The sequence below is a fragment of the Haliotis asinina genome, chromosome 2 (assembly GCF_037392515.1).
Source record: "Haliotis asinina isolate JCU_RB_2024 chromosome 2, JCU_Hal_asi_v2, whole genome shotgun sequence".
In the NCBI taxonomy this organism is placed as follows: domain Eukaryota; kingdom Metazoa; phylum Mollusca; class Gastropoda; order Lepetellida; family Haliotidae; genus Haliotis; species Haliotis asinina.
Genome location: NC_090281.1, coordinates 41496947 through 41513429, shown reverse-complemented (window position 1 = coordinate 41513429; position 16483 = coordinate 41496947). Strand labels below are relative to the sequence as shown.

At 37.8% G+C, this 16483-nt stretch overlaps 1 protein-coding gene across 2 annotated transcripts in view; it reads right to left on the bottom strand.

The window, feature by feature from the left end:
• LOC137273712 (nuclear receptor subfamily 5 group A member 2-like) overlaps positions 1-16483 on the bottom strand; it is a 225745-nt gene that overhangs the window by 100273 nt on the left and 108989 nt on the right. For both annotated transcript variants that reach the window (XM_067806514.1, XM_067806515.1), the window contains exon 3: positions 6193-6333. In XM_067806514.1, the coding sequence (XP_067662615.1) occupies positions 6193-6333 (141 nt within the window). The remainder of the gene's footprint in view (positions 1-6192; positions 6334-16483) is intronic.

Below are 16483 nucleotides of genomic sequence, written 5' to 3'. Positions count from 1 at the left end.
AAAACATAAGTATGGTCGCGGTCAATCCACACCACAAGACATCTCGCATTAACAGTATTGGATGTAAAACGTAAGTATGGTCGCGGTCAACCCACACCACAAGACATCTCGCAGTAACAGTATTGGATGTAAAACATAAGTATGGTCGCGGTCAATCCACACCACAAGACATCTCGCATTAACAGTATTGGATGTAAAACGTAAGTATGGTCGCGGTCAACCCACACCACAAGACATCTCGCAGTAACAGCTTTGGATGTAAAACGTAAGTATGGTCGCGGTCAACCCACACCACAAGACATCTCGCAGTAACAGTGTTGGATGTAAAACTTAACTATGGTCGCGGTCAACCCACACCACAAGACATCTCGCAGTAACAGTATTGGATGTAAAACATAAGTATGGTCGCGGTCAATCCACACCACAAGACATCTCGCAGTAACAGTATTGGATGTAAAACGTAAGTATGGTCGCGGTCAACCCACACCACAAGACATCTCGCAGTAACAGTGTTGGATGTAAAACTTAACTATGGTCGCGGTCAACCCACACCACAAGACATCTCGCAGTAACAGTATTGGATGTAAAACTTAACTATGGTCGCGGTCAACCCACACCACAAGACATCTCGCAGTAACAGTGTTGGATGTAAAACATAAGTATGGTTGCGGTCAACCCACACCACAAGACATCTCGCAGTAACAGTGTTGGATGTAAAACATAAGTATGGTCGCGGTCAACCCACACCACAAGACATCTCGCAGTAACAGTATTGGATGTAAAACTTAACTATGGTCGCGGTCAACCCACACCACAAGACATCTCGCAGTAACAGTGTTGGATGTAAAACATAAGTATGGTCGCGGTCAACCCACACCACAAGACATCTCGCAGTAACAGTGTTGGATGTAAAACATAAGTATGGTCGCGGTCAACCCACACCACAAGACATCTCGCAGTAACAGTATTGGATGTACAACGTAAGTATGGTCGCGGTCAACCCACACCACAAGACATCTCGCAGTAACAGCTTTGGATGTAAAACGTAAGTATGGTCGCGGTCAACCCACACCACAAGACATCTCGCAGTAACAGTGTTGGATGTAAAACTTAACTATGGTCGCGGTCAACCCACACCACAAGACATCTCGCAGTAACAGTACTGGATGTAAAACGTAAGTATGGTCGCGGTCAATCCACACCGCAAGACATCTCGCATTTACAGTCTTGGATGTAAAACGTAAGTATGCAAAGTGAGAATATTATCTAATAAAGATTATACTGTCATTATTCTAAAAATCCATGTTTGTTTTCCGTTCTATATCCACAATAATACGTTAAACCCAAGAGAATTAGAATTATGATCTATTTTTCAATATTTTAGTGGAAAAAAATTCTCATATACGTGCATCATCAAGTCGTCAAAGAGCAAAATAACAAAGTGAATAAGCTGGAGAATACAATCAACAACAGTACTCATAAAAGTTGTCAAATGAACACTATAACTTACTACGTCCATCTTTTTGGCACGATTGTGTGCCATACTTCAAGTGACATCCGGGCTTTCGTCGCACCACTTCAGGTACTGACTGACAGATCTACCAAGTTTTGCAGAAAAATATTTAACGGTTTTGGAGTTCTGCTCCGGAAATGAAACACACCTCTCACTTTTGAGACTATGTCTGAAACATTTCCATGGAAACCGAGAAAATAATAAATCACAATAATCTATAAATACCAAAAGGCACCACTATAGGTTCCAACTGATATATCTACCAAGTTTTGCAGAAAAATATTGAACCGTTTTTGAGTTCTGCTCCGTAAACGAAGCACATCCCTCCATTTTGAAACTAAGTCCGAAACGTTTCCATGGAAACCAAGAAAATTTGAACTCACAAAACCTGTAAATACCAAAAGGCACAAATTAGGTTCTGACTGATGTATCTACCAAGTTTTGCAGAAAAAATATTGAACGGTTTTGGAGTTCTGCTCCGGAAATGAAACACACCTCTCACTCTTGAGACTATGTCTGAAACATTTCCATGGAAACAGAAAAAACAATAAATCACAAAAACCTGTAACTAGCAAAGGGCACCACTTTAGGTTCAGATTGATATATAGTTGTGCAGAAAAATATTGAACAGTTTTTGAGTTCTGCTCCGGAAAAGAAGCCCATCCCTCCACTTTGAGACTAAGTCCGAAACATTTCCATGGAAATCAAGGAAATTTGAAATCACAAAAAACCTGTACATAGCAAAAGGCACCACTTTAGCTTCTGGTTGATATATCTACCACGTTTTGCAGAAAAATATTCAACGGTTTTTGAGTTCTGCTCCGTAAACGAAGCCCACCCTACCATTAGACTAACACCAAAATATTCCATGGAAAAACAAAAAAAATATAAATACCCAAACTCTATAAATAGCAAAAGGCACAACCATAGGCTGAAGTTACTATATCTATCAAGTTTGGTCTAAAAATATTGAACGGTTTCTGAGTTATGCTCCTGGAACAAAATAATGACAGATGGACGGACAGACGATGCGTTGACTATATCCTCTCCGCATTACATGCCGGGGGGATAAAAAAGTACATACAGCAATTTTGGCGTAACCTAGCACAATACATGCACTAAGGTCCATACTGTATGTATAGGTGGTGGTATGTTGTCTAACACATTTAGAATAGCATGATTTTTCTCAAAACTTTCGTCTGAATCTATAAGTTTACAAAGGACATTATCCATTGCTGTTATCTGATTGGCTGCCATGGGTCACGTGTTTGATTTTGACCATTCACGATCCTTATAGCAGACTGTGGCAAATAAGCATCATTAGTTTTTATCCAATAAGATTGCCTCTTACAAATCTGAAATACTCTTGGCAAGGCTGATGTTCAGAGCTTTCGAACAATACCCACCATCAAACGAAATGCTGCCTCAGATGTTATTTGTACGGAATTTCGAAAAGGGAGGTATTTGCCCCAGTTGTATCCCGTTACTGAGCGGAAAGCCATTGATGTTGGGGAAAAGACGAGATATTATTTGACAAATCTATAGTAATAATTTTCCGATTATAAAAGGGTGAAGAGAAACTTAGCGGTATCGCATTGTGGCTCTCAACTGGGGGATATAATGACATGTTATAAATGAATGCCTCTACTCCAATAATCGCTCCCTTCTTGAAAGCGCTTGTGCAAACAACAAAACAATAGCAATCAGGCCCCATATCGCTTGCATGGCATCTACCAAACACCAGGAAGCAATCACCGTATGTGAAGTGAAAGGAAACAGCCGATCCGATTAACATGTCATATGGCGACCAGACAGGATTATAACTTTTTAAAAATTATTATTGTGTGTAAATAGGTAGGTATGGAACTTAATAATGACTAAGGGCAATATAATTTGTAATAATGAGAACTGTATACTTCTATTTGTATTTTATTGATCATGTATAACAAAGTGGCTGTAATCGTCGTAAACTTCCTAGCAGGTGTACCGCTAACCTGTAAGATCGTCTTCGCAGGGCAGTGATGACCAGAAAAATGAACTTTCGTGAAATTGTGCCTCATAGATAAGCCGACCCCTCTTCTACAGACAGCATTCTTTGGTCCTCAAAATTCAGCTTATACACGGTAATATACAGTATGTAAGACAGAAGACATACTTAAATTGTCCCTCTCATATCATTGTGTGAGGTTACAAAACATCTATGTCAATGGCATTAAAGAAGAATTTACGTACATGCTTAATAATCATCTATGAAACAAGTGTTTTTGCTGATACATTGCTAGTGTACACTGAATATTCTAAGGAAAGTACTAATAAGCTAGTCTGTGACTTACACAGAGCAGATTCACATTTTGTCACTTTGGTTCACCTAGATTTAAAGCAGAAAATACACATTATCATACGAACAGACATGTATACATATTGTATAATACTATTCCATGCACATATATAAGACAAAGGATCATGGGATGGGGTGTCTTCAAAGTTCCCGAAATGAATGTTTTGTATCTCAACTGTTCAATACAATCTCAACTGTTCTAGTGAATGATTATATATATGCATGTGTATCAATTCCATAACTGATATATTATCCTTTTATTGATGATGGATCTGATAAATGTCAAATTTACACTGGATCAGATAATTACAGAGATCAAATACAAACGTTTCTAATGTTTCTTACACAATGCTTATGTACAGTGCATTGAAAAATCACATTTCAAATCAACATAAAACTTTCAACAACTTGAACAAAATGCTTCATTAGTTATCCTTGTATGGTTTATGTGTAATATAAATATTCAGAGTCGGTGCAAGAGTTATTACTTCACATTCGATTACGTACTATTATCAAGTTTAGAATTATGAAAAATCAATAGTCACAATTGAGTTAGGTCTAAATCAGTAACTTGGTTTATTTCAAATCTATGCGAACATGGGTGTAATATAGTATTGCTATTTATGTCTGCGATTCATTATATAAACTATTACAACGAATGGATGAATGATTTAATTTAGAAGAAGGTTCTGTAACCTTGTCACCGTTAATCAATGTGCAAAAATAGTATTTTAGCATTCACTCCCAATGACGAGTAATAAACACTTACCTCCTGTAACATTTCATAATCCCCTTTCTCGCAGACGTGTTCATTTACCTGTATCAGCCCATGCCATTGCTAGCAATTGTTATCAAAACACTTTAATACTTCTGATTAACACAGATGGTAACCTCTCTCGTAAGAATAGCTAACCTTTGATCAGTACTACCAGACTGAAATAATAGGTACAGTACGAATTTAAAATGTAAAATGCATATGTGAGTCTCGCTGAATGAGAGGTGCTTTCTGCTGACGACCATGTGCGGCTCTCGCTGAATAAGAGGTGCTTGTTATTCCCGCCCATACGAGGCTCTTGCTGTGAGAAACTAATTAATTTGCCGCACATACGTGTCTCTAAGCCTTAATGAGTTAAATGTCAAAAAAAATCCTGACCACTCCACTTCTCTTGATATCTTGCTCTGTAGTTGTTCAAACACAAAAGCGTTTTCAAGACTCACTTTGACCTTAACATGAATGTCATAGTTTATGAAATGGGCAAAAATAGCAACAGATACGAAAAAAATGTAAGGAAGTGTTCTTGAGGTATCTTGCTGACAATCTGAACAAACATGCAGTCTAACATGCTGAAATCTTCAAAGTGTTGCCATGACCTTGAAAATTAAGTGAAGGTCGCCAAAATCAACAGGGCCTTCCCTGGATGAAGCTTGATGTCAAAGATTAAGAAAATCCAATGAATGGCTCTTGTGATATCTCACTGACAAGCTTAACATGCTGAAATCTTCAAAGTGTCGCTGTGACCTTAGAATTCTGTGAAGGTCACCAAAATCAACTGGGCCCTGTGCCTTCCCTACATAAAGCATGGTGGTGAATAAGAAGAAACTTTAGTGATCAGTTCTTGAAATATCTCACTGACAAGAATAACATGCAGCTTAACGTGCTGAAATCTTGAAAGTGTCACCATGATCTTGAAAATTGAGCCAGTGGCAGTGGCTTAGGAAGGTTGGCTGACCTTCGCCTCCCTAAATGAGCATAGCCCTTGTTACGACACCATGTACTTGTGTACCGATTCTATCATGAATTAAGTGTTGTGGACCCTCTGATGGACTCCTGTGTTTGAAGAGACAGATATCCAACAAACCATCACCAGCCAGGGATACTTTCTTATACTGTGATGAACCCAAATACTAAATATGAAAAGAATCTAGCCAACTGTTCCTAAGCTATTCCAATTTGTAGGTACGTACATACGACAAAGCCTAACACAATATCTCCTGCTTTGTGCTAAATGTACAGCGGGACATAGTAAGCCAGAAACAGACATCACCTGTTCACTGTTTCTCCTTCAAACTACTTGGGATTCAGGTTAAGACATACCTATTAACAAGTAATGGATTATCAATGAAACAATCAAATTCATATTGAACCAGGAATATAGATACTAATATCTGTTTATTTTACTTGCTGTTTTAACTCTATCTAATGTAGATGGAAAAACATTAACCCAAAGTATGTCAGTTTGATATGTGTCTGTATCAGCAGCACGGAATATCCAGAGTATGAGGATGGACATGATACAGACACAGATGCTGTCAGCTGACAACATGGTGAACCTCCACCTACCTTCTAACTTCATGCCCACGCTGAGACATTTCTGAAATCTGCAATATGGACATCTTTTTCGTTGACTCTTATCGATTTGGCAACTTCTATTATCTACGCAGGAATACACTTTCTTGTTTTGGACTGTTCTCTTGAAGAAACCTGTAAGAAGAATAGAACATTACTACAGACTGTTTGTACGAGGTCATGAAACAAATTATGTGCATGATTATAAAGACCTACTTCATTGTGTGCATTACTGGTTGGAAGCATGACAAACATGTACACACACGAGACAAGGGTTCAGATTAGATCACATGCGTCCCCAGCCTCAACAAATCTGAACAAGAGTCATCAGAAGATGACATATCGTCTTACAGTTACTTGAGTATTTTTAGATTAAGTTTGAATTGTTTCTATGGAAACCAAGAAAAATAAATGACAAAAGTCAGCAAATAGCACCACTTCAAGATCTGTCTCATATATCTGCCAAGTTTTGTTGAAAGATATTAAGAAGTTTTTTAGTTCTGCTCCGGAAATGAAATCCAGCCCTTCATTTTGAGACTAAGCCCAAATCATTTGCATGGAAACCAGGAAAATGATAGTCCACAAAAGTCTGTAAACAGCATAAGGCACCACTTTGGGGTCTACCTCACATATCTTTCAAGTTTTGCAGAATGATATTGAGAATACAGTACAAATTTTATGGATAGCAACTTCTTGGGTTTATTTTCATGACGTTTCCGGGCTTATCCACTTCTTGGGTTTATTTTCACGACGGGGCTTATCCTTGCTATCCATAAAATTTGTACTGTATTACTATGCCAACTTCTACATTCCTTTGAAGAATCAGATATTGAGAAGTTTTCAAGTTGTGCACAGAAAGCGAATACGTTTCCATGGAATCCCAGAAAATAAAACACATCTATCGCTTTTGCGATTAAAACATTTCAATGGAAACCAAGAAATAGGTTAGGTAGTGGAGCATGCCTCTGGCGTCGTGGCCCTTGCATGTGCCCTCTCGTTTCTCCTCTTGATTATATTGATGAATTGAGCCCATTCATTATTTCTGTTTTCAAGGGCTTCTTTAAGATTGTTGTTGGCTGTTGACCTGATTTCATCATATTCGGGGCATCTGAATAAGATGTGCTCAAGATCTTCCTCTTCTTGATTACAAAATGTGCAAATGGGGTCAGTTGCCAGATGATATTTGGCTAGATAGCTCTGACAGGGAAAGTGGTTCAGTCGGATTCTAGAGATGGTAACTTGATCCGTTCTTTTGATATTTTTGTAGAAAATTCTGTTGGGTTTTTCCTGCAGTTCAAAGTACTTTCGACCTTTGCTGTTATTGAGCCAGATATTTGACCATTTATCACTAGAGGTTTCCTTCACTCTGCATTTCAAACTAGGTAGAGATGACATAGGTTTTAGCAGAGGGCCACACTCAGATGCTTGCTTGGCAGGTTCGTCAGCCTTTTCGTTCCCAATAATCCCTACATGGCTTGGGATCCATTGTAGGCAGATGACAGTTTTCAGGGTTTGTAGCAGACTGTTGATGGCTTTGGTTTGATGGTAGTACTCAGTAGGTTTGTATGACAACAGAGTGTGCAGGGATGATAAAGAGTCAGTCAGGATGGTGTAAGGACCGGAGTTGGAAAGATCTTTAATTTCCAACAAGGCTCTTTCTATTGCTGTAAGTTCTGCACTGAGGATTGAGCAGGGGGTGAGTGGAATGATGACACTACTCTCATCGTCTTGGAGATATATGCCTGCCCCAGCTTTTCCATTGTTTGGATCCAGGGAGCCGTCAGTGTAGATCTTTCTGTATTCTGAATATTTAGTCTGGATTAACTCCAAGGCTAGCATCTTCAACTTGATTGGGTTTTCTGACTTACTGGCTTGTTCTGGAATTGATGTTACTATGGTTGGAGGTTTCCATTGCCATGGTGGTATATCATTCATGATTGCTGTTGGAGAAAAGTTGGGGTCTGACCTAGAAGGGAGATAGATGTTTCTTTCCTTGAGTAGCCTGCTGGATCTTGCATAGAAAGAGTTCTTTGCTTTGTTTTTCTTGAGATGCCCTGGAGAATCTTTTGGAAGGAAGTGATTTTTAATCCTTCTGTTCAGAATAACTGAATCCGAATGGATCTGAAGTGGAGGGATGTTTGCTTCTATCTCAAGTGACCCAACTGGCGTGGTTTTCAGAGCACCAACTATGAGACGGAGAGCACAATTTTGTAAGGTTGAAAGTCTTTTCATTCTCGTTGGGCAGCATGATGACCAGATTTCCATGGCATATGACATCTTACTCCTGATAAATGTCAGATAGAATGTTCTTAGGGTGGTAAAATCGGCCCCCCAAGCTTTTGATGAAATGACCTTCATGAGGTTCAGCCTCTTTAGACAGTCATGATGTAACCGGTCAATATGGGCATTCCATGTGAGTTTAGGGTCGAGTGTTAGCCCTAGTATTTTCGGATTTTTGTTGTAGCCTATTGACCGACCAGAGATTTGTATACCAAGTTTGTCAAGTGGCAACACATGTTTTCGTTTCCTGGTGATGACTGTGTATTCTGTCTTTTCTTGGGATATCTTTAATTTCCACTTGGTTGCCCAATTGTTTATTGCTTCCATACATTCATTGGCATGCGTCACAATGTGGTTGAGATCTTTGTGAGTGATATATATGGAGCCATCATCAGCATATGTGACTTGTCCCAGTGGCTTTGAAACTACAGATGGTAGATCCTGCATCATGATGTTAAAAAGGATTGGGCTGATTACTGAACCCTGGGGTGTTCCAGTGTTGATGCTGATTAAGTCTGAATACTCATTACCTACTTTGGTTTGGATGTGTCTTTCGCTGAGGAAGCTTCTGATGAATTTAAGAAGTCTGCCACTTATTCCCAGTTCAGCTGCCTTTAAGGTGACTCCATCCCACCACACCTTATCAAATGCACCTTCTAGATCGATCAGGATTATAACCGTGTATTCATTCCTGCTTAATCCTTGATGACATTGTTCAGTTAGCTGCATATATAATCAATCACAAAAACTTGCAAATAGCAAATGGCTCCACTTTAGATTCTGAGTGATATATCTACCAAGTTTTGCAGAAAAATTTTGAACGGTTTTTGAGTTATGCTCCGGAAACAAATTGATTACTGATGGACGGACAGACAGATGAGGCATCGACTATATCAACCCACATTTCATGAAAAGGAAACAAATCAGCATTATTGTAGCATATCCTACATGAAACCGGACTTCAGAGCTTGTGTATCAGGTCAATTTTTTCACAAAGATATACAGTATACAGTATACAGTCGAACCCCGTTTACCCGGACCCCACATATCCAGAAACCCTGCCTTCCGGACGATTTTTATGTGAAACGAAACTTACGTTCATTAATTGTACTCGCTTAACCGGACCCTGCGCTTCCGGGGCGAATTTTCAAACCATTCCTATACCTGTATTCCTATACATTTCCCTTGAAAAATGATCCAGTTATCCAGAAGGAGAGATCTGTGCAACGTGCATGTGCATGTGCATGTGTCACGTCTATATTGTTTACCACATGACTATGTGATTTCTTAATCTATCACAAGGCATTTGGTGTAAATTGATTAATTAGCCATCAAAACACTAGTGACGCGTGTCACTCAACTTGTTCATTAGGATTTGGCGCGTGGGAGCCCCTGCGAAATTCAATTCATGAGTTCATGAAGAGTTCATGAAGTGTTCATCAACTTTAGCTTAAATCTTCATGAACTTACTTCATGAAGACATATTTCATGAAGACTTCTTCAACTTCATGAAGTTATTTCACACTTCATGAAGTTATATGTTACTTCATGAAGTTTTTGTTCATGAAGTAAGTCTAATCTTATTCACTACAAATTTCCAGAGTAAACTACATTAAAAAGAAAATACAGAATAAATATTACAAGCTACAATACTTTTATTCATGTTAGACAAGTTGTTATGTAAACGATTAGAGATGGGGCATAAACATATTTTCAACATATTTAATTAAGTTTAAATTATCTGTAAATCCTGTCTCTCGTGGCATTACTAGTGTTTGTCTAGTAACTTTTGTTGTTGTTTCATAATAAATACAACAAACAATGCATGAAAGAACGCTTAACGATTCTGTGCCTAAACGGAGTTGTTTTAGTAACATATGGACAATTGAAGGTAAAACTTACCTTCTTAAAATAGTTGGTACTGTGGAAGTTTTGTACTTGTCTTTCTTATTCATATTTACTCCATTAAGTTAAGTTTTCCTGTCAAAATTGTCTCATTTCATTGAATTTCTCCCGTGATTGCTCACAATCGGGCATGCATGCAGATACTTTACTATCGTAAGAACGTCTTCCGCGAAGTAAAAACATAAGACAGTAAAAAACATTAACAGTTGACTCGGTATTAGACATAAAAGAAATGTGGAAAAATATTTTGATATCACGATGTTTGTGGCTGCTTTCTAAATCCGCAAGTAGATGTACTCGTTGAAAACATTAATGTTCTCGATTTTAGAACACATTCCACTGTCACTCCCTGTCCAGCACGATATGACCCTTAAAATACGTCAGTTTAGACCAATGAAATAAAATTTACTACCGGGGACATGTTCATAAACTATTCTTCCACGCTATGATCAACGAAGGAACGTGAACTCAGAACATGTTTTTACGCGATCCCCGCCGTTGACACTAATACGACATGTATATTGACAAGTTCTAATTTCGACATTGATACCCAAATATTGTAATTCTTGCCATTAATTGTTCATAAGATGAGAAATTATACACTGTTGGTATGATGAAGTAACTTGATCGCGATATACTTGGTTCCGACGTTCGCGCCAAACACTGCCACGGCCTTCGTTCTTCCGAAATCTATTGCAACTTGAAGAACGGATAACGATAATCATACAGCATATTTTATTTATAGATGCGATTTATACCTGATCTAAGGGTTTATATTTACACTCAATTTTTCTTGTCTTTGAAGGGCATTTAGAAGTGAAATGCATAAGAATGAAGATTTTATGGATATCAACTTCTTTATATGAGAACACAACGTTTCGGAGTTAATGCTTACTCCTTCATCAGGTGATTGAGAATGGGGTACAGAGCTATATTTATATGTACAAGTAAAGCAGTAACAAAGTAACAAGTGGAATGACTTAACGAAAGCTGGAAGCCAGTATAAACAAGCGCTGATTGGAAACCGACAGTTATGATAACAATGATAGAAGCCAATGGTAATACATTACAGATGATGGGATATGTTTACATAACACAGGTAGGGGGTAAGGACGATGTACATGATAGGGGAAAAGGGTGGAAGCCAATGGTGGATGATGTTTACATAACACATGATTGGGGATAAGGATGATGTACATGACTGCATGAGGGTTGATGGGCATGTTTACATGGGGGTAGATGATGTACAAACACAAGTAGATAAGGATGTACACGGGTAGATTGGCTATACATGGATTACATAGATTACATAGATAGAATGTACACAGATAGGTGAGATGAATTTATCAATAAGTCCCAGGCACTTGGTACTAGATACTAGATACTATTCTCATATAAAGAAGTTGATATCCATAAAATCTTCATTCTTATCAATTTTTCTTTTCTATCAAAAAATGTCTTATTTCAAACTTGCATCATTCAATACAGAAACACACGACCATTTCCTGGCATGACGCCATTGCTGCTGTCTTCGTGCGCCAAATGCAACTTCGCCAACATACATTCAGGCGATGAATATCACTTATGTATTTGCGATTCACGGATTTCGTGGATAACACAAGAATGGAAATGTCACGAACTGACTCAAGATAAAGGAACCGACTAGATTAACTGCCTATGGATGCATCCCAAGTGGATTTCCATGAGCGGTACATAAATAACAACAATTTTAAAATTATTTTGAGTGCTGGAATATGCACATACAAACATAGGTGAAGGGATAAGCAACTCTCTTTGAGGAGAATGACAGAGACATTTTTCAAACATACAGCATTGTATCAAGTGTTGTTTTTATACAGTGTATATCTCTCAGTCTCAAACAGAAAGTCAGTAATGTGTACTGAATGATTACGTGAGCTTTGTGTACGATATGACTTACAGAGGGGCATGTAACACTGATTACTTAAAAGTTCTGAGTTGTGTTATCTGAGCACATGCAGATGGTGTCAAAGTTCAAGGTGCTAGTTTGGTGTTAAGTTTTTTTGGCTTAGATCATAAACAACAAAATAAATTCAAATGATAATGAAAAGATAATTCACCTATAGGCATTTTTAGGAGTATTTTATTTTCTGTCTGTTGTATTTGTATTCAGTTTTGGAATAATTACCGATTGTAAATTAAAAGTGAATGTGCCACAATGTTTAGTCATTTATTTAAGTTGGAAATTGGTTCAGTTGCATGAAGATACGTTTTTCTATATTATGATGTGCTGATTATATTAAGGGTTGGGAAATGCAGGCATTTCAGAATATATTTGGTTATGAATGTAGACTAGTGATTTAGAAGCCAGTTTTGTTACTTGATATGGACTCTTTGTATTAAAAAGATAATTTAAGGCCATCAGTCTAAATAAATCATTTGAAATAGTTTAATTATAATCAGGTGAAAAACTGAAACAAGTCATATATACTTAACATTTTGCGCAATTATTATTAATTTTTAAACAACAAAGTTTCAATATTTGCTTTAGACTCTTTGAAATGGAAAGACTGTGATTAAATGTTGTTGGTTACAATGTTTTTCACATTTCCAGTGGACGATTTCAAGGAAATGGTCCTAATCATGCAAATGTTGAAAAACAAAGACGAAGTTCTGCTCGATGATTATATTCCTGAGCCAAAGTGATCACACTTCACACTGAACACTTGGGTTTGATTCGTCACTTGAGTACAATGTAGTAGCCCCTCTCTTGTGTTCCTTGTCGGGATATTGCTGGGACTCAACTCACTCAGTCACTCACTATTCTTAAACCAATGTGGGCATCTTCAGTGATGTTACCACTGCTCTTCCTGAAGGTTCTTTCATCCTGTTTCTTCTGATATTAATTGTGATGCCCCATGAACAACTTCCAGGTAGATGATTTTAGGCCCTGTTGCAAATTCTCTGTTGGTTGTGACTCTCATTGTCCACTTAAGAAACATAGTCTGAAGGGATTGTGACTTTCTGAAATTGTATATTACAATCTACTGCATGAAATGGTGTTCCTGAATAAGTTCATTTTCCTGGATACAGACTGATGGACATCCAAGCTGTAATAAAGATAGAACAAGTATATATGGATGACAGCTTCTTTAATTCTAGAGCACAATGTTAGGATACAGGTTCTTGTGTTGTTCTCAAATAATTAATCAGAATTTTCTCCTGAAGATTTGAATAAAAAGGAAATCCCATCAAAATCTAGTTTTCTGTTTGTGTCCTCTTTGCTGCTTGATATTTAATTAATGTTACATCTATTGGTGATGAATTCATATGTTGCCTGCCAGCTTGCATGGCATGGTAAGATCATGTGACTAAGCTGAACTCATGGACACTTCAGGGTGTTTTCATGACGTCTTCAGGAAGTATCTTCATGAACTCTTCAGGAAGTCATCATGAAGTAGATGTTTCATTTACTGTTCATGAACTCTTCCTAAAGAAAATTCATGAACTCTTCATGAAGAAAATTCATGAAGTCTTCATGAAGTTGATGTCTCATTTAATGTTCATGAATTCTTCTTGAAGTTTTCATGAACTCTTCGTGAAGAAATTTCATGACGTCTTCTTGACAAATTCATGATCTATTCAACTGGGGGGCGACTCAAGTGTTTGTGTCTCGTGCTGCGTGAAGTCAGAACTGAGCTCATGATTTCAAGCTATTGAAGCTTGAAGTGAGTGAGAGTTTGAGTGGGCTATATACACTGTACCCATGTGGGTAATCATGTGAGGTAGAATCACTCAAGCTGATACTGCTACACCATTGAGTACAGGACTTTCAAAGGGCAATTAATATGGCCAAAGCCTGAGTGGAGTGGAGACTGAAAGTCACATCAGCAATATTTCAGCCATAACAAGCTACCAAAGTTTTGTATTATCAAGAGGTGGTTTGAACAGTCCTGAATATCGATACGTTGTCTATTTCACACATGAAACAGGTAAAAAGAAGAGGGATTCTAAATCTGTAGTCCACTTCAATGAGAGTGGTTTAACATTTTTCAGTCAGTGCGATATGAACGCAGTAACATGTGAAACCCAATCTGTGTGAAACTGCACCTTTCCTATAAACAAAGAGGCAACTACTAAAATCTGAATAATCCATTGAATAATTGTAAGGAAACTCATTCCACTCTTTCATAAATTCACAAGTCAGAACCAAACTTTCCACTGCACTTCTCCTTACACACAGAGGTAGTTTGGCAAAAGCTTTTCATGTTATTGGTTGAACTAACTTTTGAAAGTTCAATTTTTTAAACTGCTATGGTTCTTTAAAAAGATATTAAATTATTACAATGAAATATACACTGCAACTCTCATTCAGACAGAGAAGACAGTCCATAATTTTGAAAAGAATCAGTGTTTTACAATGAACAGTCATCATCTGTTTCTTCTGTGTAGTCCTGTAGCTGGTAAACTTTTAAGTGCATATACAAGACATACACAGGTCATAGAAGTTTATAATTATCATCAACATTTCTGTTCAGGACAGGTAAGGAACAGTGTCAGTATCGAAAAGCCTAGAGGACTTTAAGCCTCTGACAATTTTTTGAAGTGATCTAATGAGTTCCAAACATTTCTGTTCAGGACATGTATGGAACAGTGTCAGTATTTTATAGCTTCAAGGACTTGAGGCCTTTGACAAATTTTCGATATCTAATGACGTCTAAATATTTTTGTTCAGGACAGGCATGGAACAGTGTCAGCATCGAGAAGCCGAAGGGATCTATTGAGTTCTAGATAAATGTAAAACCTGAATCTCCAATACTGACATTATGCTAATCATAAACCACAACAACTAGACACCAACACATATGGATATCACTTCCAACCATTCTGTTAATTGTACAATACAACTACTAGACACCAACACAGCATCTGTATGTCACTTCCCCATTCCGTTAATTGTGTACATTTACTAGACACAAACACAATGTCTTTATGTCAATTCCCTATTCTGTTAATCGTATAACACAACCACTAGACATCAACACAGCATTTGTATGTCACTTACCCTTTATGTTAATTGTATACCACATCTATTAGACAATAGACAACAAAACGTCTGTGTGTCTTCTTCCCATTCTGTTAATTGTGTAACACAACCACCAGACACCAACAGGACAACTGTATGTCACTTCCGTTAATTGTATACCACAAGTACTAGACACCAACACGACATCTGAATGCCGATTCCCCATTCTGTTAATTGTATACCACAACCATAAACAGCAACACAACGTCTGGATGTCTCTTCCGGTCATGCTGTTAATTTTTATACCACATCTACTTGACACCGAAACGAAACCCTCGGGAGACTGAATCCAGTCATAGCTGGTGGATATGCACTCAAGTGCTTCCGATTGGCTGTTTCATTTGCTGATATGCAGAGGGTTCATTGTGTGTACAGAAAGATCATCTGTTTGATGGGCATTTTAGAAGTATGGCGAGTCATAAGAAAGTAAGATTCTTTATGGATAAGAACTTTTTGTATACTTGATGCGTTGTTTCAGTATGGATTCAGTATGGATACTGTTGTCAAACAAAATCATATACACTAAAAGAATGTATACAGAGATGTTGGGTTTGGAAAATACATGTTCTCTGAATTTGCACTCGATCCAATCAAAACTCATGTCAGTAGAGATGGTAAACTACTGCGTGGTTGGAATCTGTCATTCGTCCAAGTACAAAGCAGGACTTGAAACTGACAAGAGTCTGCACAAGTTTCCGTCAGATCCAGTCATCCGAAAAAAATGAATGTAGTTTGTTTGCAACCCACAGACATAAAAACATGTCATGTGTATCACACGTGCCTAATTACATAATGTGGCAGACATGAGACTCGGGTGCACGAGTCATAAATCAACTTGTTTTCTTTATGTCGTATAGTCTGATAGGTGTTAAGTTCAAATTGCACATGGTCAATGATTGAAGCTGTGTTTTGCATGTTGTCTTTAGCAGACAGGCAGACAGACATATAGGTGTGAATAAACCAAACACCGAGCTTTCTCTATGACAGAGACTGCTTACCACAATCAACAAGTTTGTTTACGTAATGATTAGATTA